The sequence below is a fragment of the Apostichopus japonicus genome, chromosome 14 (assembly GCF_037975245.1).
Source record: "Apostichopus japonicus isolate 1M-3 chromosome 14, ASM3797524v1, whole genome shotgun sequence".
Lineage (NCBI taxonomy): Eukaryota > Metazoa > Echinodermata > Holothuroidea > Aspidochirotida > Stichopodidae > Apostichopus > Apostichopus japonicus.
Genome location: NC_092574.1, coordinates 17,081,545 through 17,106,956, shown reverse-complemented (window position 1 = coordinate 17,106,956; position 25,412 = coordinate 17,081,545). Strand labels below are relative to the sequence as shown.

Here is a 25,412-nt window from a genome sequence, read left to right as displayed (position 1 = left end):
AATATTTGGTTAAAAACTTTATGACTGCATCTGACGACGGCAGACTTTAAAAGTGATGTTACTATGGCAATCCAGCCTGAGTCTCCCCCCCCCCCCCCTTTCTTTACTATGTACCAAATCGTACAAACCTCTGAGGGGAACACGATAAATTCCTACAAATAATTTGCATAATTATGAAATTCAATGAATAGAATATCCATAAAAAACATTTGTTTTTTAAAAAAAGAAGCAAACACATTCCAAATATTATCAAATTACAAAGATATATATCAGCAAGAGTATGAATATAAATAGAAAAGGCAATCTGTTGTAAGAAAAACCGCCACAAAAATGACATCACAGACATGCAGTAAGAAATGTTTCATCTAACAACAAAGAATACATTCAAGACAACCATATCGACAAGGATATTAAGATGGCGATTTCAGCTGACTGTGTGGAATACTTGTCTGAGTTGTCTCCCCCCCCCCCCCCCGCCTCCCTTTCAAGATGTCAAACCGTCTGCCGATTCTCCATTGTTAGAAACAGAACTTTGCTTACACAACTTTTAAAAACAAATTCTATCAGTCACACACACACACACACACACAAAAAGCCTACAATGACGTCATAATAAAGCAGTTACAGCACTAGACTAAAAGACGACAGTTGTTATGGTTACCTAACTACAGGTTATGTATCTAATTATAATATCAATTAGGAGTAACTTTAAAATCTAATTACAAATATAAAAGGTATACATATAAAAGGAATTTATAGCATGAATATGCCTCAGAATACTTTTGATTTTTTTGGGGGGGGGGATGGAGGGGGGTGCCTCCAGACTCCCTACCAGGACCAACCCCTCTCCTTGCTAAATTCCTGGATCCATCCATGATTTACATACAAAATATAACATTAGATCACAAATGAAACAATGGCAGTGATTATAAAACAACACTCGACGACGTCCCATTCGATGCATGCTCACCGTTCAAGTTCTGATTACGACGATGCATGCTTGCGTATAAATTAGTTAGATATAAGTAAAAAATATAATCAAATAACTATGACAATATGACCATTTATTGCATACATAAACTTTGGTATATAACGTATCCGATGCCGTTTAAAAATTTTGGTTTTCACCCTGCTCATTTAATCATGTCTGTATTCTGTGTGTGTATTAGTCCTTTCTGTTACTGTAACTTGTCATTCAGCCTCTGAAGAAGATCCTGCTAGGATCGAAAACGTCAGGTCCTCTTACTTTTACACATTCTCTTACACAGCAGGTTCTTAAGTGGATAAGCAGTTAGCTAACAGATTGTTTTATATTAGTTTGCTGTTTAAAATAATCATAAAAAAAAACATTTTGCAAAATTTCTTCTTCTGCTTTTTTAAAATTCTTATGTAAAAAATCATTACTGTTACAATCCATGGTTTGTTAAAAAGTAAAGGTTTTAATTTTGGCAAATTGCATCTGAATCAGATCACAAAATAGACTTTGATTTCGAAATATTTGAATTTGTCTAATTTTTGAAGTCAGCTCATGCCCCTCTGCTTCCCAGCCCCCCCCCTCCCCTCTATTACATTTGAGATCTATACAAACTGTTATATACAAAAAAAAACGTAAGCTTACATTAAAATACTACGAATAGGATACTCACCATTTCTATTGAGAATTAAATGAGTATCAATGTCCATCCAATGGAATTAATGTAAAGTATGAAACATGCCAAGTATGAAACATGTAAAGTATACAACATGCAGCGTCTGTAGATGCTACAAATGAATTGAACTTGCAACACTCTACAAAACTATTGAGCACAAGGTGAGGATAGTTTATATCCCCTGTGCAAAACGTTCACAAGGTAGACACATTTTCAGTGACTTATGTTTGAAAAGGTATTGAAAAAGCTGATTACCTACATCAAACGTATCACAAGTCCCTGATTACCTACGTCAAATGTATCACAAGTCCCTGATTACCTACGTCAAATGTACCACAAGTCCCTGATTACCTACATCAAATGTATCACAAGTCCCTGATTACTTACATCAAATGTATCATAAGATTTTTTTTTTTTTAAATAAAAAATTACAAGACTAAGCAAAAAGACAAGTCAAGAGGTTGAGAAATTTACAAAATGACAAATAATCTATATACATTGTAGATACTTGAAGGCAAGATTGTCAACACACTGATCACATAGTGTATTATTAGTACAATATTACGCTGCTACTCTTCTCAAAGAGACCTTTTCCAAATTTGCATAATTCTGTCTATTGATATGTGCACTCAGCCATGATGTGTTTGTAAGGAACCCCGTGGATCACCCTGGGGGGATGCAACGGGGCACGAAATACCCTGCTTAACTATCGCCTCAAATACTACTCTTCTCAACTTTTTTTCTTTTTTTTTAAGACTTCAAGGAACACCAGCCATCAGTTCCAATTGCTTTTAGTGTTTCTTTGTTGAACTACATTACCTTGACGATCAACAAAGATATAAAAAATGAGACTACAGGATCGTAGGATATGAGTCCGTTCGTGCAATGTTCATGCAATGTTCAAACCCGTCTCAGAGAGTGGTCTCAGTGGAAACCAGATTCAAACCAAGCAATGGGGTAGCCGCTGGTAGGGTAGCCGTGTCCATTTCGGGTTTTCCCACAGGTGGTTGCGGATCTTCAACGTTTGGCAAGTATGGTCTCTGTCCTATGCGGTAAGGTTGCGGGGTAAAGCCAGTTGGTAGATATCCTGCGTAGCTGCGATGATCTTCCAATGCCGGGCCCCAATTGGGAAGGGGTAAAGATGCTCTGAAGAAATACTGCAGATTTGACAAGGGTTTGCAGAGGAGGGGGGGAAAAAAGAAAAAAAAATTGATGGATTACACCTGGACTATATGACAGTAAGAATAAAACAGGAGAATAGTGCACATCTGGATAAAAAATCATCAGGATAATAAACGGCACGCACCCTCTACCTTTTGGTAGAAATAGGCCTTACTATAGAGCTTGTGTCAGAAGAATGCAACCTCCTGCCTCCCTGCCTCCCCCCCCCCCCCCAACCCATTTGCCACAGAACTTTCTGTTTAAAGTTTCATTCACCCACTTCCACTTCAAAACTTGCTGTTGAAAAGGTGGAGATCTGGGGGCAATTAAACGATAATTTTGTGCACACGTTAATTATTAAAGGTGAGTACATTTAAATTGTATTTCACCTGCTCAGGTCATACTTCTTTATTCTCTGAACTTAAATCATCAAGATACATTTCAAAGCCAAATGTTTATCTGTCAGGGGAATCTAAAGAGTATGCTTATACAAACAGTGCAGGCCAAAGTGGAATGAACCATCGCCAACACTGTGAAGTAGGTCTGTTATGGGGTCCCTTCTTGAGATATCACGTTTCACAGGAGATGTCACTTTTCAGTTATCCAGTCACTCTGATTGTCATCTCTTCAACTAACTCTAACTCTCTAGAACTTGTCACGAATGAGTTATAAATATGTAATTAACTAACTAATGGAATCAACTAACTCTCTAGAACTTTTAACGCATAAGCTACGAATATGTAATTAACTAACTAACTAATGGTATCAACTAAACTCTCTAGAACTTGTAACAAATAAGTTATGAATATGTAGTAAACTAAATAACTAACTAATGGAATCAACTTACTCTCTAGAGCTTGTCACAATAAGTTATGAATATGTAAATAACTAACTAATGGAATTAACTTACTCTCTAGAACTTGTCACAAATGAGTTAGGAATATGTAATTAACTTTACTAATGGTATCAACTAAACTCTCTAGAACTTGTAACAAATAAGTTACGAATATGTAGTAACTAAATAACTAACTAATGGAATCAACTTACTCTCTAGAGCTTGTCACAATAAGTTATGAACTAATGAAATCGACTAACTCTCTAGAACTTGTAACGAATAAGTTATGAATATGTAATTAACCAACTAACTAACTAACTAATGGTATCAACTAAACTCTCTAGAACTTGAACAAATAAGTTATGTATATGTAGTTAACTAAATAACTAACTAATGGAATCAACTTACTCTCTAGAGGTTGTCACAATAAGTTATGAATATGTAATAAACTAACTACCTAACTAATGGAATCAACTAACTCTCTAGAACTTGTAACAAATAGGTTATGAATATGTAACTAACTAACTAACTAATGGAATCAACTAACTCTCTAGAACTTGTAACTAATTGGTTATGAATATGTAATTAACTAACTAACGGAATCAACTAGCTCTCTAGAACTCGTCACGAATAAGTTATGAATATGTATTTACATGTACTCGTATGCTTGGTTATCTTACTTCAAGATAGGCAAACAAGCTATTAAAACTACTCCAATTGGTGGAAAAGCAACACAAGTTTCCATAATGTGTCTCTTAAGAGTTCTTTACCTCCCTATGCAATAAACAGGTACCAAAATCATCACCACAGAATCACAAATAAATGGTCATAAACTCTGTTGAATTTCTTTTTTTTTGGGGGGGGAGGGGAGGGAGGGCATCTTGTCAACCTCCCTTTCCAACCCACCAAATCTCTCAGAGCAAGAGCCTTGTCAGACTTGGGGTTTTTTTTTTGGTGGGGGGGGGGGGAGGTGACACAACATCTCACATATTAAGATCCTCCTCGGTCCATACTTACATCAGTAAAGTATGTGTTGACATCTTTATGTTTCCATACTTCATGAAGTCCTCCAAGGATGGCACCAATGATTAGAACCAAGAGACATACACCCATGAAAATCAATGTCGGTTTGGTTAAATGAGTCCAATTATAAATAAACTCCTCCAGCAGGTAGGCCTACATTTGAATAAAGAAAACAATATAACAGATAAAGTCCCTTCACAGGTTATTTCAGAAACTGCTGATCATGTCATCCAAAGTTGGAATGTTAACAGGGTATTCAAATGTCATTAGGTCATGTTAATAGGTCAATGTTTAAGAGTCTGAATTAGCAGAAGCAAAAAAAAAACCAATCTCTGTTATAGAAAATAAACATTGTGTAATACATAAAAGAAGAAAACAGTAATAAATTGATGCACATGTGGATTGATGATGTCATAGTTAGACTTGATGATGTCATAGTTAGACTTGATGATGTCATAGTTAGACTTGATGATGTCATAGTTAGACTTGATCAAGTCTTCTTTCCCTTGTGTGAAGAAACAATCAATCCTGTGATATCTCCCAATACAGGATAAGATATTTGGTAGCTATTTGTGGAAGTTATGTCTGTCACACAGACCACTGATGATGGATGATGATGATGATGATGATGATGATGATGATGATGATGATGATGATGATGATGATGATGATGATGATGATGATGATGATGATGATGATGATGATGATGATGATGATGATGATGATGATGATGATGATGATGATTCCCATGAATGACACTGATCAAAGAAACAAGAAAGGGCTTCAAACACAATCAAAACAAGTTTTCCAGTAACAGGTGTTTAAACTTTAAAAAAAAAAAAAAAATAATAATTTATTAATCAGTATTAAAATAAGTTTGATGCAGTATATGGAAGAGATTGCAATGACTTGCAAAATTCTAGAAAATCTTTGAGATAAAATACTGTGTGTGAATCTTACTTCCTCTGTTTCCAATTATTATTAAGTGTAAGGATGCACAAAAAAAAAGTTACCGCCATCAGACACGGAGTCACAAAGCCCCACATGGCGGTGAACAAGCCTTTAAAGAAGATGGGGAAAAAGCCAACCATGGACTCCACATCTTTGGCAAATCGCATGAGATAGAACTTTTGGAGACCACCTGAAGTATTGATGAAGAAGAGATTTCAAAGGTCACAGGATCATTATAACCATAATGACTAAACTGGAATAGGTATGATAATTTCAAAGAATAGTATGTATAAGCTTTTTAATTTTTGTTTCTATTTTAACCAATAACCGTCTTGTGACTGTTGAATGCTCTTACTGTTTGTAAAATATTGCTATAATGACATAAATACTAGCTTTTAATATTTTCATAGAATGCCCTCATCCCCCCCCCACCCCCGTACTTTGAGTAGATATTTATACAATATATAAAAACCATTGTATATTTGCCATTATTAGCAAGTATTATTGCAATATATCTTAATATATCTCAATATATCGTACTTCCACCTATGGGGAACATTGCTTTGCTAGATCAGCCCCACAGCTCTGGAACAGTCTCCCCTTACATCTAAAAACAATCCAGCATGTGTCAACTTTCCAGAAAGACGTTCTTATTCATGAATGCGTATCCATTTGTTTGATAACTGTTGTCCATTTTGGGTACTTTGCTCCTGCAGCGCTTCTGAGCAGTTTTTTTTTAACTGGATAAAAGCTCTTTACAAATTCCTATATTATTTTTAATATTATAATTATTATTATTATTATATCTGTTATTTGTATATACATTATTTGATTACAATCATATATATATATATTTCATATATATATTTGAAACAGTTATGAGTTGGAAAATCTTCCAGCCTCCAACAGGATTCAAACCCGGCCTCTCGTATTGTATTGGGACCCTAAACCAACTTTATATATATATATATATATATATATATATATAAATCTGGAATGCTCTGACAATTTCCTTCAAACTGTGGTGAGAAATCTGCTGATAAATAATTCAAAGGAGACGTTAAGATTGCACACCATCTCAGTTGTCTTACCGTAAAGCCACACCACACCGATGCAAAACATAGCGATAGGCACTATTTGTAGGTAGTCAAATCCATGATCTAAAATCCATAGGTAAGAGCTTCCCTGTGAAGAAATTCAACAAAAGAGGATCAACTTATTTCCAAACAATCAAATTAAGTTATAATCTATGTAATTGCTACAGAAAGAAACAAAAACAAAGAAAAAAAGTATAGAAAGAATCAGATTCTGTTTCTAATGCATGATATTTCACTCATGGTTTTCTGATTCTTTGATATTGACATCTCAAACATAACAGAGACAAACTTAGTAGGGTCTGAGTGTTTTCTGCTTGTATTGTTGTTTGGTTTTTTTTTTTAATGTTAAACTTTTTATATTAAGATCAAGTGACTATGCAATAAGATTCAGTCTTCAATTGCATTAACAATGGCATTATTTATTACACAACAGTTTTAAATGGACAAAAAAACAAGGGGGTACAAAAAAAAAAGGGGTAAAAGAACAACATATCTAAGATGTTTCAAAACTTTTAACACCAAGGAGATATGTCCATATTGGTTGTCAGCAACTCATGAAAAGTTTTAGCATGACAATATTCAGCTGAAGAAATACCTACCTATTGCAACACACAAGTACTATTCCTTTTACATTTCCACAACTTCACCTTTGACCCCTGTTCAAACACAAGTTCCTTGATCCACGTGTCGGTTCGAGCACTCAAATTCACGCATACAGACACACACACACATATACGCACATGTACAATAATTTGATAACATAGGCAAAATGCACCATAATAATATTGAACTCTTGCACTTTAGTGTATTTCTTACCACAAAGATACCGACGACTGTGGACACAAAGATGAAGAGACAGAGGATGACAGTGACTGGGATAGCCTGACGCCAGCCATGAACCCAGCCAAGCAAGTCAAGAATGCTGGACACCACACTGATGCAAAAACCCATCTACAAAATTAAAGATATGGGTATTTAGTATCGGAAATACTACCTTGCCCTCCAAAGAAAAAAAAAAGAAAAAAAATTGAAACTTGAACACAAATGCACATGAAGGCCAGACATCACTCATTTTTCTTTTAAGAATGTTACACGAAATTTTTCTTTCCTATTGTAAAGTAACGTTTAACTCAAGGAAGGCATTGAGCAAGATTTTTTTGTTTGCAATTTGCAATTTGCATTTGACAACAAGAGATAACATACCAACATGAAAAGGGACTTGGTTTATACAAAATGTCGGCAATTTCAAAGAATTATTATGGTTATTTGTTCTTTTAATCACATGGTGAAAGAAAAACAATCTATGAAACACAATATCTTGGTAAGATCAATTGCAAACTTAAGTTTGAGTAATACCACTGTCAAAGCCATTTAATATGAAACCGTTGACATCAAATGACCTCTATCGCAAACAAAGAATCCTGACCTATATAATTACAGATAGATACCCAATATGAAATGGAAGTTGAAAAATGCAATCTTGATATAATTCAATGTAAAGTTAAATTTTGGTAACATATGTTGACCAGGTGCTGTTTTAGAAGATGCATAGTTCTGCTTAAATCAAATGACCTTTCACCTCTACTAACCAGACATGAAAAGGTTCAGTGTTTATGATGCCCCAAAAATATTCGTAGTGTGGTAAGCCAAGCAGGTTAATGTTCATGCACTTGTGCGCACCAAATAATTGAACAGGGATTTTCTATTGACTTATGAGGCAGATAAAGGAAGGTACCAGAATCAGTGATCATGTTGACAAAGTCTAATTAGTGACATAGTATATAATAACTGATACATGCATGAATATTGATGAGGTCAACTTTTATGATCACGTTAGCATGTATCTGTATACTTACATCGTAATTATTCAAGTACATGTATGCGGCTCATTACAAATACACAGGAATATTATAATTTATTCATATTCATGGGGCATGGGAGCCAGAAACAATCTATTCAACATGGGCCATCTACCTAAACAGTATGACATTGATTCACTTGTGTTTTTGAGATATCCTGTTTACAAGCTGTTTTGGACGATTTCCCATGAAGCCCCACCCACTTATGAATATCAATGAGGATAAGATTGCGACTGCGAAGAGCATGTACTTACAAAGTAGTTACATCACCATACCAAGTACGAAGTAAACCAGACATACGGTAGAAGAAATATTGACATTTTAAGAATTTTATGTTAAGCCCCGCCCACTCATTAATATTCATGAGGACCAAAACCAATAGGCACAGCTACACATCATGGGGCATCCACCTACCAAGTATGACATCGATTCAATTTGTTTGTTGAGATATCCTGTTCACAAGCTGTTTCAACCAATTTCCCATTAAGCCCCACCCACTCATGAATTTTAATGAGGTAATCATTGTTGCAAAGAACATTTACTAACCATGCAGTTACATCATCACCATATCAAGTACGAACTAAACTGGACATACGGTTGAATAGATATTGCCATTTTAGGAATTTTGTTTTCTGTCCTGCTGCCCACTAAGAAATTTTCATGAGATGGGAACCAAAACCAATAGGGCATATCTATACATGACGGGGCATCTAACCTGCCAAGTATGACAACCTGTGTTAGTTGTTGAGATATCGTGTTAACAAGCTAGCAGTCACACAGACACACAATTGCAAAGTTACAGAGCCTTCTGCATTGTAACCAAAAATAGGAATAGAGTCCTGATCAACCATATTGGAGATTCATACACGATATGAAGTTCATATGGTAACTGAATGTATTCATATATTAACGATACATGCATAATACCAACTTCAACCAGACTGGAAGATTGAATGAAAATGCCTGTTTCAGTGTAAACTTGATTTGGAAACAAAAACTCATTTACCTGGGTGCCAAGGAGAGTGAGGCAGAGGAGACCAAACCAGATTACACACCACACATTGCTACTGGGTAATTGAGAGCAGATTTCTGGCATAACAACAAACCAGAGTTTCACACCTATCAGAAGAGGAAAAAGAAGATTATGATTACAAATGTTTTGTGGCAATCTATATATTATTATTTTTTTTTTAATTACATGCAAAATACATCTATTGAGTTTACCTTCTTTTCATAGAACTTTAAGAATGTAAGCTTTCCATGTGATTGGCTATCATACTAAGAGATAAAAAAAAAAAATTAACAAGTATAAAACTCCTCTGGTTGGTGAAACCTCGACATGTGATAGTTATAACTAATTAGTACGGAGACTTTTACCGAGATGTGTTCAGTCTCGTAGTATACAAGCAGCTACTGTATGTTAACAGCTAATTAAATCCCTTCTTATATGAAACAGGGATGCCAGCAGGGTTTGCTCTAGAGCCTGAAAGTTGTGGGGACTTGGACGTCCCAAAGACTATCTAAGAGGGCCGCCACCCTGGTTGGCATATAGCGTTGGAAGAAAATTTTGGCAAAATATCCATCCCAGATCACCGGACATTTTATGTATTTTTTTAAATTTATTTTATTAATTTTACACTTCCCAAAAAATACAATAAGAAAATGAGAAACAACACCATATAAGATTAAACCACACATAACTGGATAATGGTCAAGTGTTCGATTCTTTAACCTTAAATGGCACTTTCGGTAAAGGTGAAATATGCCTAAGTACCGCAGAAGTCTCATTCTGAATTGCCAGGCCAGGAACTAAACTTAAGGAATTTTTCCGGGGACAACTATCTTTTGTATGTAGGGCCTAGTCCGAGAGGAAATTTCCAGAATTATCTCCGTTTTCGAGTCACTTCCAAAAGCAGCCACAAATTTTAATATTTGTCCCTACACTAATGATACTAAAAAACTTGAAAATGATGGGAAACTTAAGAAAATATAATTGCAATAATGTTGGGAACATTATGAAAATCCAGAGAAAAAATTGCGCTAAAGGCTCCAATTTGCGTATGCTACAGTGTGTTAGGATAATAGTTAGAAATTCACGGAATTCTGTCATCCTAGAAAGAAAAACTTATCCACAAATCAACTTTTGCCATTTTATTATATTTATTCATCTCGTCTCCGTCATCCCTTGCTTGCTACAGCACAAAGCATCAGAATTAAGCATTACTGGGCCAAAGTTTGGATGATGTGACGACAATAACTTAAAGACCAACCGTTAAACATCAGTTTATAACATATCCTTTTAATATTTTTTTTTCAAAAAATGATTTGAAAGTAATCTATTTGAAAAAGGAAACAAACTCATTGCAAAACGACGTTAAGAGTTAAGGTAGTCACGCTCATGAAATATTCATTCCGTGAAATACGAACCTTTGATATTATCATCTTAAACCGATCAATTCAAAAAATCATTTGGTAGTAAAAAATCAAAAGGTCATGGTTGCAATATTACCAAGGTTTAGAGCCAAGTTCTCTCTTTTTTCCTTTTAAACACTGTTGGCCTACTATATGGCTTTCCACACTTCATAAACCTTACCAGGCTCAATAACTTCATATAGGGAGACACCCAGCATTTCTGCAAAGAATCCATAACAGCAGAAGATGGAGATGCTTAATAACAGAGGAGCAAAGAGAGCCGCTGATATCAGAAGCGCAGAATCCCTGAGAAAAAAAAGGAAAAGAGAGCTGTATGAGAAACAACTTTACAGGTTTCATAGAAACAATCGTGGCAAACTTACATGACCAGTCTGGCTTATTAAAGATCAGCTGTTGATGGCAACACTTTGGAAGAAGTGATTTTTCTAAACCTAGATTTGCATTAGGGACTTTTCTCATATAACTCTTCAAGTGTAATACATAACACAAAGTTTCTCAAAAACAGATTGGATGTTGCTTCTATAATACAGTAAAACAAAGTGGGACTCTGGTCATATAACTCTTCAGAAATACATAACACAATGATTCTATAACACAGCTTGGCTGCTGCTTCTATAATACGGTTAAACAAAGTGGGACTCTGATCATATAGCTCTTCAGAACTACATAACACAATGATTCTATAACACAGCTTGGCTGTTGCTTCTACTATACGGTAAAACAAAGTGGGACTCTGATCATATAGCTCTTCAGAAATACATAACACAATGTTTCTATAACACAGCTTGGCTGCTGCTTCTACTATACGGTAAAACAAAGTGGAACTCTGATCATATAGCTCTTCAGAACTACATAACACAATGATTCTATAACACAGCTTGGCTGCTGCTTCTACTATACGGTAAAACAAAGTGGAACTCTGATCATATAGCTCTTCAGAACTACATAACACAATGATTCTATAACACAGCTTGGCTGCTGCTTCTACTATACGGTAAAACAAAGTGGAACTCTGATCATATAGCTCTTCAGAACTACATAACACAATGATTCTATAACACAGCTTGGCTGCTGCTTCTATAATACGGTAAAACAAAGTGGGACTCTGATCATATAGCTCTTCAGAACTACATAACACAATGATTCTATAACACAGCTTGGCTGCTGCTTCTACTATACGGTAAAACAAAGTGGAACTCTGATCATATAGCTCTTCAGAACTACATAACACAATGATTCTATAACACAGCTTGGCTGTTGCTTCTACTATACGGTAAAACAAAGTGGGACTCTGATCATATAGCTCTTCAGAACTACATAACACAATGATTCTATAACACAGCTTGGCTGCTGCTTCTATAATACGGTTAAACAAAGTGGGACTCTGGTCATATCACTCTTCAGAAATACATAACACAATGTTTCTATAACACAGCTTGGCTGTTGCTTCTACTATACGGTAAAACAAAGTGGGACTCTGATCATATAGCTCTTCAGAACTACATAACACAATGATTCTATAACACAGCTTGGCTGCTGCTTCTATAATACGGTTAAACAAAGTGGGACTCTGGTCATATAACTCTTCAGAAATACATAACACAATGTTTCTATAACACAGCTTGGCTGTTGCTTCTACTATACGGCAAAACAAAGTGGGACTCTGATCATATAGCTCTTCAGAACTACATAACACAATGATTCTATAACACAGCTTGGCTGCTGCTTCTATAATACGGTTAAACAAAGTGGGACTCTGGTCATATCACTCTTCAGAAATACATAACACAATGTTTCTATAACACAGCTTGGCTGTTGCTTCTACTATACGGTAAAACAAAGTGGGACTCTGATCATATAGCTCTTCAGAACTACATAACACAATGATTCTATAACACAGCTTGGCTGCTGCTTCTATAATACGGTTAAACAAAGTGGAACTCTGGTCATATAACTCTTCAGATGTAATACATAACACAATGTTTCTACAACACAGCTTGGCTGTTGCTTCTATAATACAGTAAAATAAAGTGGGACTTTGGTCATATAACTCTTCAGAAATACATAACACAATGATTCTATAACACAACTTTGCTGTTGCTTCTATAATACAGTTAAACAAAGTGGGACTCTGGTCATATAACTCTTCAGATGTAATACATGTCACAATGTTTCTACAACACAGATTGGCTGTTGCTTGTATAATATGGTTGAACAAAGTGGGACTCTAGTCATATAACTCTTCAGACAATGTTTCTATAACACAGATTGGCTGTTGTTTCTAAAATACGGTAAAACAAAGTGGAACTCTGGTCATATAACTCTCCAGGTGCAATACATAACACAATGTTTCTACAACACAGACTGGTCATATAACTTTTCAGAAGTATATAACACAATGCTTCTACAACACAGCTTGGCTGTTGCTTCTATAATATGGTTAAACGAAGTGGTACATGACAAAATGTTGGAAGTAGTGTCTTAAATACACAGCATGAATTTATGTGTTTTTCTTTACTCAAACTCATCAAAATAATTCACAAAACGTGATACACACAGCTATATCAGAAGACAAGTGTACAAAAAACCGATCACACCCTTCTGCTGATATAGCACCATTACTCGAAAGTGGTAGAACTATAGCGGTGTCTTCAACACGCAGGTGTAAATTTGTTGCCTGTGCACCAACACCATTTCAGAAACATCGTCTATACTACACACTACTACAACTATTACCCATATGTCACACGACAGAAGAGAAAGGTTATGTGTTTTGGTGGAAGTTGTAACTCTAAAGGCAAAAAAGGCACAAAAGGTACAAAAAGGCACAAAAGGTTTTCCACACAATAAAAACCACTTTGATCCAAACAGAAAAGTAAACTTACAGAAAGCAGTTGTTATGGAAACGGTTATGACTTGCAAGACCAGCCATGGGCCAGAAAGCAAAAGTCAAATTGAGGTAAACCAACCTAAAGGCATCAATCCAAACCTGTTAAAAGTAACAAAAATGAACAAAATATCAAAGGTCAACATCAGCCATCTAAACAACAACCAAAAAAAGAAAGAAAAAAAATCATAAAATTATCTGCAATAAATCTCTCTTCTCCATGCAAGGCTATACAAGGAAATACATGCAGATTTTCTTAGTTACTCTACCATATAGCTAGAATTTTCCTTCCACTGATATAGACAGTGATTTTGGGAGTAAAGCAGCTGGAGTGCAACACTTCTTTGTGAGTGAAGAAAAAGGAAAATCAGCAAAATATAGTCATTCTCATTAACAGTGGAATGTTCGGCGAAAACTGCCCCCTGCCTCCCCGCATCTCACAATTCCAAAGATACATTTCTCGTCACTTTTTCACGTGCACCCTGAAACATGTTACAACACAATAGTTAGCAACGATATCGTTTTAACTCATGCACTACTTCATACTAATCAAAAATGATTCTTTGACAAAAAAAAACTTTACCTGATCCTTTAGAAGGCCGTTCAGATTTGGCGTAAAAAGAAACAAATAACCAGTTCCGGCCCCGGACAGTGTTACACTTCTTACCAAGAAGAGCACTGTGAGTACGAATGTTCCTGCAAGCGCACACAGTGCTACCTATCGAAAGAATTTTGAAGGACAATAAAGACAGCCAAAAGTCTTGAGATTACATATTATGCACACAAGAAAAGTCTCAATCTACATATGCCATTAGTGTAACAAATTGACATCATGACCACCAAATGACCTAAATGCCTCCTTTTAACTTCTTTCATTACCAATCAGACTGGAGATGTGATCAAAAGGATCTGTGACCTCTATGCTTCCTATACTTATTTAAGTTATTTCTTGACGTGGATGTTAAGATTAGCATCATGATAAAGAATGACCTTTGACCTCTGTGCCACCTCTCCATGTGATCTGACAGAAACGATTAGACCAGAATCCTGATCAAATGAACTTTCACGTCCATGCCTGCGTAATTCAATATTTTTGATATCAACGTTCGGATTCGCGTCATCTCCATGTGACCTTTGACCTCCATGCCTCCTTTGAATGTTTAGACTGGAAATCATGCTCAAAGCTACAGAGGGCATTACAAACCCAAAACAACTAACAGTTTTCTTGGTGGGAAGTGGGGAGGGTGGAAGTTCATGCATTTAGCTAATTACCTTGCCTACAACCTTGATACCAAGGATAGTAGAATGGAGAAGACAAAACAAGGCCGCTAATGCACCAATGACTGCCATGGTCGAGATATTTCCACTCTCAAACATGTACCTGCAATGGAGGGTGAAAAGACAACAGGTTACCTCTTCAACCTCCATGTCAGAGATCGGATGAAGTACCATGCAGTATACCGCAGTACAAATTTATCTGGGTTTCGCCCGACACATTTTTATGTAAGAAAAACAGCCAAAGTGTTTTACAAATGTAATATATTTAGCTGCTGGTTTCGACAAAAAACCACACCGTACTCAGTTTGTGAAATAGAAATTTTCATATCTGCTGGGCAAACTGTAAACAGCGACTAACTCCCCCAACATTAGACATCCAAATATTCATTCCATATCATGTAGTACGACCCTTTACTTTATGGAAAAGCCCGGTACTGATATCAAAGTCAGATGTCTCCAAACATAGATTGCAAACATTTGGATCCATGGCAAAAATTAAAAGATGATGGGTACTTATGGGCTTGCTGTAATGTTCATATGATGGCATGATGCGATCGGCAACACTTGCAGGTTTAGCTATATTACTGCTGTATCTAAAATGTGCACATTGTTTTGAACAAAAAATCTTCAAGAAACAGAAAGTGACGGCAATGTCTGTAAGACTTTTCACTACCACCTTACTACACTACATGGAATAGTCTAGTATTCGAATCTTTTGCAGCAGCTTTGACAGCTCTAAAAGTTTTTGTCTTTTTTATAAAACATCAAAATACCATGGTGGTTCACCCCCCCCCCCCCCCAATTTTCATTGAAATGTCATGGCGCCATGGTCAGTTTTCAGCTTTCGAAAGGGCACCAGCTTTCAAAATCAGGAAGGACACGAAGGCAACTTTCTTGAAAGTTAAAGACAACTTGTACAGAATATGACAAGAAAAACAGGAAAGTACCACTTTTTTAAAATCCACCCTTCCATTGTAGCATAATTTGTGATAGACGTTCAAGTTTAATGACGATGGAGCTCATTATGAGTTCACCTATGACAACTTAAGGGGTGGCAATTTGCAATCAGTTATGTGAAACCTTACATGCCATCTCCCCCTCCCCCTACACCCCTCCCCACCAATCCCCTCCCTTGCCCAGAATCCACTCTTCTTTCCATATGCTGATAAATAACACTCACCGGTAATATTCCTCTGCTGCTCTCACTGAGTCGGCTTGGTAGGGATAGTCATCTTGGTAGAGAGAGTCAGCTTGGTAGAGAGAGTCATCTGAGAAAGCCATCCCGCTATCTCCGGTTGCTACCGAAGAATCCACAGCAGCGACCGAGGTACTGCTGTCGTCCCTACATGCGTCAGTATTCCAGTGGTTACTACAGTCAGCCCACGGCAGGTTGTAGGGGTTTCCGATTGCCTCAAACAGGAAAGTGAACGACTGTGCCAGCAAGTAATTGTTGAGTAGCATACTCCCGAGGGTTTGAAGAAATATGTACACCGAGAGGCCTGCAAGGAATACACTCTAAATCATAAATCATACATTTCATAGTTATCAATTTTAAGAAGACATTATAAATAAAGTGAGGGGGAGGGATCAAATTATTATTATTTTTTCTTAAATTCATTGCAAATTCTTGAATGTTGTAAACATCATTCACTGCAGAGAAGATGGATAACACTTTCTAGTCATTGTGTAATAGTTCAGGAGAGTCTGATCATGGATTGAGGTGATTAGTGGCATAAAATGGACGGGGGGGGGGGAGGGGGGAAGGGGTATTGGGAATGCCAAGCTTTGCTTTTCCAATAAAGTGTCAACTGGAGTGTCATTCAACAACAGTTCATTCCCCCCCCCACTCCACCCCTCCCACATGTACAGTACTGTATACGTCATATCATTTTGATCATTGGGCCAAAGCCAAAACCTCCGTAAGTGCGAGGGACGGAATTTGATATACGTTTCCATATATTCCAGCTCAACAGTAGTGAAATATGAAAAATCCAGTAGTAGGTTAAATAAAGAGAGTAACATACAACATAATAAAACAATTGAAACATATTCAAAATTTAACATGTTGCCATAGCAACGAACATTAATTGGCGCGAGGGACGGAATGATAAAAACTGGGTGTGCATGCACTCCAAACATTTGATGTATTATTATCAAATTTAGGAGGAATCTATATCTAATCATACCATTTATAACAAGATCAATTACTCTTCTGATATTAACTGAAATGTGTTTTAAAAATCTCATAGCTAAATTAGGTTACGCTTTAATTTCACAAAAAAAGTCAGCGCGAGGGACGGAATGCGAGGGACGGAATTGCTGTTTATGTTGATTAATTAGAGAAAAAGCTGTTGTAAATTCTGTTTTTCATTGCCAAGCTCCCACAAGCAGTGGGAATATTATCACAAATTACACAATCCAATTAATGAACACACATTCAAGGAACAGATGGGGGTAGTGATGGGATGATTAGTGAAATGTAGGTAAATTGGAATCAAAATTGAAATTCATTCCATCACTCACCACTCAAATGCCTTGGTGAATAATAATTAAGTCACCTCCATCCACCACTTCCCCGAAATGAGGAATCTTAAACCCAACACAAATACTAAATCTATTTTCCACCTTTATATTGTAGGTGTATTCAACAGTGTGGGACAATATATAATTTTTAAATTTGGAAACTGAAAACTAATTTACTGTACAAATTCAACATTTATACATTATACAAGGAAACAAAGTCACCATTGTAATTCAAATTGACAATTCACATATTCATTAACAAAACTCTGCTTAGATTCGGATCCAAACAGCATATGAAAGAGTTAAAAACTTCTTCCCCCATCATGACGTTAACTCATTAAGTTGTCATTAATAAGAAAAATGAACTATTGTACACAACATACATCAATGCAATTCAATATAAATTGGAACATTAACATGTCAAACTCTTGGATATGATGTAGATTTGGAAATCAACAAACAGCTCACCATAGTGCAACGAATTGATATGAATGCTTACAATTCATTACACAAATAATGGTCTCTGGTTCAGCATACAGGAAGAACAGGGGCTATATTTCCTTTCACCATATCCCTTGAATACCACAGTAGGTCTTTTGCCTCTGGCCACTTCCAATACTTCCCTGTTTTTGCCATGGCATTAACCTGTGAATTACTGACAATTATGTTTTCCACCTCTCCTGGATACAACTGACCATTATACTCAACTATCACCCACCCACCACTTTCCATGGAAACTGATCATTCTTAACCAGCTGACTACCAATTTGATCTTGGTCCCCATTCTACTCAACCTGACCACTGTTTTCCACTTTATTCAGATTAGGATCTGGTTCCTGATCATGGCTCACGACTACCTGACTTTCAACTCCATCATTTAAGTCATACAACTGCTCCCTGAGCATCTCTTCAACTGGTTCACAAAACTGACTCTGTAGGAAGAAAGTCAGTTTGCTCTTACCATTACTGCATGTACGGTCAATAAAATGGACCTTGTGTGTACAGTACCTGGTACTTCAGGTACCTTGTCTGGCATAGAAGCCTAGGCACGGTTATGCCATATGCAGCTACATAGAATGTATCTGTTGCATTCACTCTATGTTGGCATATGCTGCAAACTGCTTGGCACTAGTGATGAGAAGTTTTACCTGCTTTGACATCACAGTACACACTTGATTTTATCTTTCCCCCCACCCCATCTACTGGGCCATTCCCATGGTGAGATTCAATATAACTCCATGTTATTGGAATGTCACATGGGTACTGGGTGGCAAGGAAGTAAAAGCAATATTTTGATTTAAACTAGCACAGCCATCGGACCAAAATTGAACCTCTCATCCAGATCTGGACAAATTGTTGGACCTTTTCAATGATAGCTTTATTGAAGTGCAAAGCTTAGAACTTGTCATGTGACATGTAATCACTGATGACACAGAAGGTTTTGCACTTCACCTTCCTCACCTTCAGCATACCATGCACAAACAGTGTACAATGTGAAATTCTTGTGGCCAAAGTATGCTGTATTTCATTCTTTTAGTTGTTAGCATACTGTAGTTCTCGCTGAAGTCCACTTGGATGATAGATAGCACTGTTTGTTCCTGGAAGTGCCTTCTTCAACTTTGCAAGTTCAGCATACTGTCGAATTCTGCTATAGTTGTGTCGTTGAAATTTACACATATGTTCCGCCAACTATTTCTATTAGCAACAGATTATAGGACTACAGACGTGTAGCACTAAATTGTAACAGAATTCCGTCCCTCGCACTGAATTCCGTCCCTCGCGAAAATGTTGATTACCCATAATGCACCATTCATATTTTTGTTCAGTTTCTTTCATCACTACAGATGTTCAAGTCACTGATAGTTGATACTTTGCAGATTTTTATGCATACTGTACTATTTCCTCTCTCTCAAAAAAAAACAATTGTGTCAAAAAATGCGAGGGACGGAATTTTGAACCGTTTTTTCCTATTTTTCTTCATTTTTATTAAAAAAAAATTCAAAACTTTTCCAATGAATAATTTGCACTAGAGATGAACATCAAATTACAGAAAACCAAATTTACCTCACCCATCCTTATTTTCAGCTAGGTCAATAAGACTAAATTCCGTCCCTCGCACCTAGTGCGCATCTTTTTAGATTTCAACGACCTCTATGTCACTGATAACGAAATTTTTCAGATTTTTTTTTTTTTATTCTGAAGTGAAAATTAGTACTGCCATGAGCCCAAAATAAATTTCTCCCACAGAAATAACTTTACTTTTGGGATTTGAGGATGACCAATTTTGGCTTTGGCCCCATTACATTATCTATAACTTCATACCAACCTTTCATAATGGGGGTGAACCTCCAAAGAGTGAAGAATCCAGAGCTTGTGAATTGTCCAATTGATATAGCCAACAGAATAAGGGGTAGTCCAAAGAAGAACAGAGCCAAGATGTATGGTATCACAAATATTACTGTAAGTAAAAAAGAATATATTACAATAGGCATTACAATAATAGAGTACAATAATAGAGTAATTTAGGCCCAAAATTACTCTAACCATTGATTTTCTAAGTCCTTACTCATTTAAGAAAACAAACTGATTTTTGTTGGTTTTTCCACACAAATAAAAAATTTGCTGAATGTTCTCTGAATATGACATAGTAATTACCACTTCAGGATTTAACTATACAGAACCTGTGCACATACATACACGCACACACACACACTTAACAATACTAGCAGGCTGTCAGAGAACATGGAATGTACACGATACATACCAGGAGGTCTTATTTATTTAAATAGTGTCCTGAAAACTGTTCAACTTTCAGATCATAACAGACAACAGATGATATAGACAAAACAAGGATACATTCCTAGAAGAAGTTAGACAACCCATGATTCAAATTACCCGTTACCGTAACTTCCAAGGTGTGTTCCCTCTTGGATTAAAAACTAGCTGTATTCATTAAACATATTGATACCAAAGGCCAAGTGGCTTCTCCTTCTGGGATCTCTAAATGAACTTGATAAAAACCTAAACATCTTAAAAACACATCATTAATTTGAGTAAACTATTGAAAACAGTCATCTTCAGTTAATTTTACTGCCGAATGAGAAAATGGCACTCACAGCCACCATTTTTGTAGCAGTAGTAGGAGAAGCTGTAGGTGCTGATTGTTACCACCTGGCATGTCATCACTGCCAGATATTCCGACTTCGTTCCCCAATTACCACGTTGGTAGTTTTCATCACTTATGCTGATGGGTACCGGTGGGATCTTGGGTTCTTCTTCGGGAAGAACCGGCTCTGGATGGGAAGGCAGGTACAAACTACCTCCTGATATGACTTCTTCCTCGCCATCCTCATGGCTAGCGGTACCTACAGGAACCAGAGGTCAAAAGTCAAAGCGATCGACTATTTTTATATCAACTAAATAGCCGTTCTGCAAATATACCGTATGGAATTACAATATCAAAATGTCTTGACCATTGTTTGTAATCTGCAGTCAAACTTTCTCACTAAAGTTTCAAATGATTACATATATCTATTTTTGGAAAGTGGAAAGAAATTTATGTCGTGATGAAACCAACCAAAAGAGTGACTTTTGCAATTTTTCCTCCTTATGCAGGACATCCTCTCTCACTCTAGTCTAGTAAGTGGACACAGATATCTCAGTTACATCATAATACCATTGCCCAGCAGAGGGGGCTTTCCGGCCCAAAATTAATGGGCACACATGGTCACATCTTTCCATCGGCTAGATTATGATGACGTCATGAGTGCATGACTAGTGGTTGGAACAGTTTTGTTCATAGCTATTTAAAAAGGGATCTCTTGAACCATATTTTTGAAGTTCAAGCCAAGCTAATTGTGCCACCATAGGTCACATTCTTCACTGCAGAGCATTAGTCTGTCACTCTTGCAACACTCCCCCCCCCCCCTCTTCTCCCTTCCAATCTCAAAATGTGGGTCCCTGTCTCCCTGAGTTTTGAAGTCATTTTCAAACAATAAATGATACAAATATTAAAGATTTCTGTCTGCCTTTGCAAATTTTCAGTGCTGACAATCTCGTCCACATTGCATTTTCCGCAGTGTTTAATGGAACTTTAAACTATGGAAATGACTACCAGGTGAAGTTCATTATATTTTAAATTATAAAATTCAAACATTCTTACCCATTTGGATGGTTTCTGTGCCATCTTTGTTGCTTGGCTGTGCAGTGGATGAAGTAAAGACATCTAAAGGGAAAAGAAGATACGACTAGATGACATGAACACAGAAATCCATGTTTTACCTATCGAGAAGCGTGGTGAACAATTGGCTAAGGTGTCAGACTCATGATCCAAGGATTGCTGGTTCGATTCCTGCCTAGTTCATTACGTTAAATGACCTTGTGCAAGATGCTTTAAATCTCAATTGCCTCTCTTCACCCAGGGCTTAAATGGCTACCTGTGAGGTAACTTGTCATAGGTCGCAGTAGATAAGTGCAGCCGCCCGGAGGAGTCTGTCTCTGGGACAGGTTATCTTTGACCAGGGGTAATGTATATATATGTAAAGGGCTTTAAGACCTATTGCTGGTATAAGGCGCTATATAAAATCAAATATTATATATCAAGCAAAGCAACAATCAGTGCTAAAAGCTGAAAGGTCATTTTTTTAGAAATTTTATCCACTTTTAACATGCTAGAAATCACAAAGAGATTGAAAAGTGACCTCCATGAAGACTATTGACCCTCAAAAAACACCATGAGAGGCAGGTATGTCACATAAGAAAACAAACAGGTTCAGTTGGTGTTTGAAAAATGCTGTAAGGACTGATTAACAAAGATTGTTGGAAGTATGAACTTGACTGACCATTTTGGGCAACTTTCTATCAAAAAGTGTTTGGATTATGCTGAAGGCAAGACGTTTCTATTCAGCATTCGCAACTTATTAGTCAAACAACATTTTGTTTCTAGTTCTTCAGACCTGCTAACCTTTCTTTCACAAAAAGATAGGTAGATTTTCAATCCCAAAAATTTACCATATTAGAGACAAAAAGAGAGAACAAGGCATAATCCAACTGACACAAGATACTATAGCAATGTAAAATGTAACATAGAGGCTGTTTTAACTTTTACATGTCAACTGTGCATGACTATAGGCTACTTAAGAGTAACAATCGAATTAATGTCAGTGCTGCAGAATTTGGCATTTAAGCATTTGAACACAGCTATTTGCCCAAACCAAGAGGATTTTTCTCCAAGTTTCCTATGCAGGTACAAGCATACAGTCGTCCCATTTCTAACTGCAATATATGTAAAAAATACTTTGAAATCAAATTTTGCTATCTGGAAGATAATCACAAAATCAGGAGAGGATAAGCATGTTTTTCCTGCCAGATGACTCCTAGTAAAAATCAATTTATCAATTTATCAATCCGAGGGTCTCTAGCTCTATGAATGCCACATTAAAATATGTCTAAACGAACTGTCACTTCTGCTAACTGTGCTGGACCCACAACCCAAGAAAGTTACACAATTCTTCTGTGATTTTGCCATGTAAACTAAAAATAAGACCCTCAGTTTTGTGGGAATTACAATGTTTAAACTTTAAATTGATACTTCATAGTACTTGACTATTTTAAGTATCAATAATCAAATATCAATTACATTCTACAGTTTGCGCAATTTGAACTTTATTAAAGGGTGTGAAGACTCGCGCATCAAGAAACGTCTCATGCCGGTTATCTGATCTAGTGTTAGACACCACCATCGATCCCAAAAAATACACACACAGCTTGCTAACGTCGGAATTAGACACTAGTGTACAGTCAATACATACAGCTACGGTCAATACCCACAACACAGCATAGCAACATAGCAGCCTGGACATCTCAGGTCTAGATAAAAGATGATATGTATCATGTTTCATTACTGTCTGCATCTTGTAGCGACAAGAAGAAATGTCATTTGCAAGCAATGGAAAGTTACCTTTTTCAGAGCGCGGAACGCAGTTTTGGGCGAGTCTTCAATGCTTTTAAAATTGGTACTGTAGCAAACTATCAGAAGTGCCATCTACGTTTAATGTAAAATGATTATTTAACATAATAAAATAAAAATAGCAATTGAAGTTCAGTCCAACCATTGAAACATGTAATTATGCCATTTACTACTAGTTGTGATAATCTCCATTCTTTTGTAAGTACATTCTGCTTGCTGAGGTTCATTCAATTGTAAACCCTTTTTCTCTACTGTGGTCCCTATGTTAGGCCTTTTTCAGACTAGCCAATGCCCTGATTTTATGAAGACCTTACTTTGAGTTCCAAGCCTTGCTAAGGCCTTAAGGCTTAAGGCTATAGAAATAAGGTGTAGGCCAATGCACAGAAGTAGTAGTAAAATGCACGAGTTGTGTAGGCCTAGATGGTCTAACGTTAAGCTTTCTTTGAGCTGAATGTCATGAATCCAGGTCTCATTGAGTTACCATCTGCAGAATCATCATTTTCTGTTACTAGAGGTGAAGGAGACGTCTCCATGTTGTCACCATATGTATCAAACTTGAAACTTCAGGAGAAAGCGTTGGCAGCAAGCAAACGTTTAGACCAGGTCCCTGGAGAATCCGCGATAGTTTCACTTACGCTGTTGAAATGTCTCTCGAGTATACTCAGGTTATACTAGTTAGCGTGCACTGTGTTTACAAGTTTAGATATACCGTACTCATACTGCATAGGCGTCTATAGATATCAACCCGCCCCAAGTGTTCCACATATAAATTGAAGTACGGGAGAAGGCTGACAAAGTGTATCGCCGTGTGTTTAACCCGTGAAGCCACGAAAAAAGAGAGGGCGCTTCCGGCGTTTCGGCTCTGTGTACGGTTAGAGTTCCTTTATAAAGTTATAGAGAACTCTATGTACGGTAAAAAGCCAGATAATTTGTGTCTTCACCAATGTTTGCACTATTTGCGGCAGCACTTAAAATAACACAGGCCTACGCTACTAGTCTTGTTAAGACCCTAGTATATACATGCAGCCTAGTGTAGGCTACCTTTCTTTTTCACAAAGCTATTTCCCGTATCTATTTGCTGTACTGCCCAGAGAACGCCCATATGGAACTCCATGTTAACATTTATTCAATAATTAGGGATATCTTCAATTAATTTCAGATATCTCGAATTAAATTACAGATCAAAATAAAATGAAACTGTCAGCAAACTGCTTACCATTTTATATTGCAAGAAAGCAAAGACAGAAGAATGAAGTGTCTTAAATACACATCAGCTATATTTAATTCAGATTACAATATACTCTTAGAAAAAGTAAATGCTGCTGCAAGAAATGATTTTACAAGAATGGTTTTCACCCTGCTCATTTAGCATGTCTGTATTCTGTGTGTATATTTGTCCCTTCTGTTACTGTCAAGGGCGTAGGAACCGGGGGGCTGGGGGCGCCAGCCCCCAGGGAAAAAATGGAGGGGCGGAAGTATCATTCCGCCCCTCGCTTCGCAAGTCAGAAAACCCTTTTTTCAAATGAGAAGAAAATCTCATTTGGAGCACCAAATTGCATCTAAGGCTAGGTGAAAATGCAAAATTATATTCAAAATGGAGTGGGTGGGTTGAAGTGTGCTATATTGCACCAAATTGCATCTGAGGCCACCTGGAAATGCAAAAAAAAAATTCAGGCCGGCCATCAGTCTTCAGCCCCCACTCAAAAGTACCTTCCTACGCCACTAGTTACTGTAACTTGTCATTCAGC

At 36.8% G+C, this 25,412-nt stretch overlaps 1 protein-coding gene across 1 annotated transcript; it reads right to left on the bottom strand.

Annotated features, from left to right (window-relative positions):
- Window positions 1–244: 244 nt before the first annotated feature.
- On the bottom strand, window positions 245–24,441 carry LOC139979637 (sodium- and chloride-dependent glycine transporter 1-like). Its single transcript, XM_071990640.1, has 15 exons — window positions 24,146–24,441; window positions 21,859–21,921; window positions 20,813–21,061; window positions 20,023–20,154; window positions 16,354–16,672; window positions 15,168–15,276; window positions 14,479–14,613; window positions 13,894–13,997; window positions 11,169–11,293; window positions 9,582–9,694; window positions 7,533–7,667; window positions 6,711–6,804; window positions 5,682–5,809; window positions 4,663–4,821; window positions 245–2,806 (listed from the first exon to the last, which is right to left on the bottom strand). The coding sequence occupies exons 1-15, from the start codon at window positions 24,195–24,197 to the stop codon at window positions 2,561–2,563; spliced, it is 2,163 nt and encodes a 720-aa protein (XP_071846741.1). The 5' UTR covers window positions 24,198–24,441; the 3' UTR covers window positions 245–2,560.
- Between the last annotated feature and the right edge of the window lie 971 nt (window positions 24,442–25,412).

Coding starts and splice junctions, on each gene's coding strand:
- LOC139979637 (XM_071990640.1), bottom strand. CDS start 24,197: ATGGAGACGTCTCCTTCACCTCTAGTAACAGAAAATGATGATTCTGCA. Junction 21,922..24,145: donor AAATGATGATTCTGCAGATG/GTAACTCAATGA, acceptor TTTTCCCTTTAG/ATGTCTTTACTTCATCCACT. Junction 16,673..20,022: donor GTTCACCCCCATTATGAAAG/GTTGGTATGAAG, acceptor TATTCCTTGCAG/GCCTCTCGGTGTACATATTT.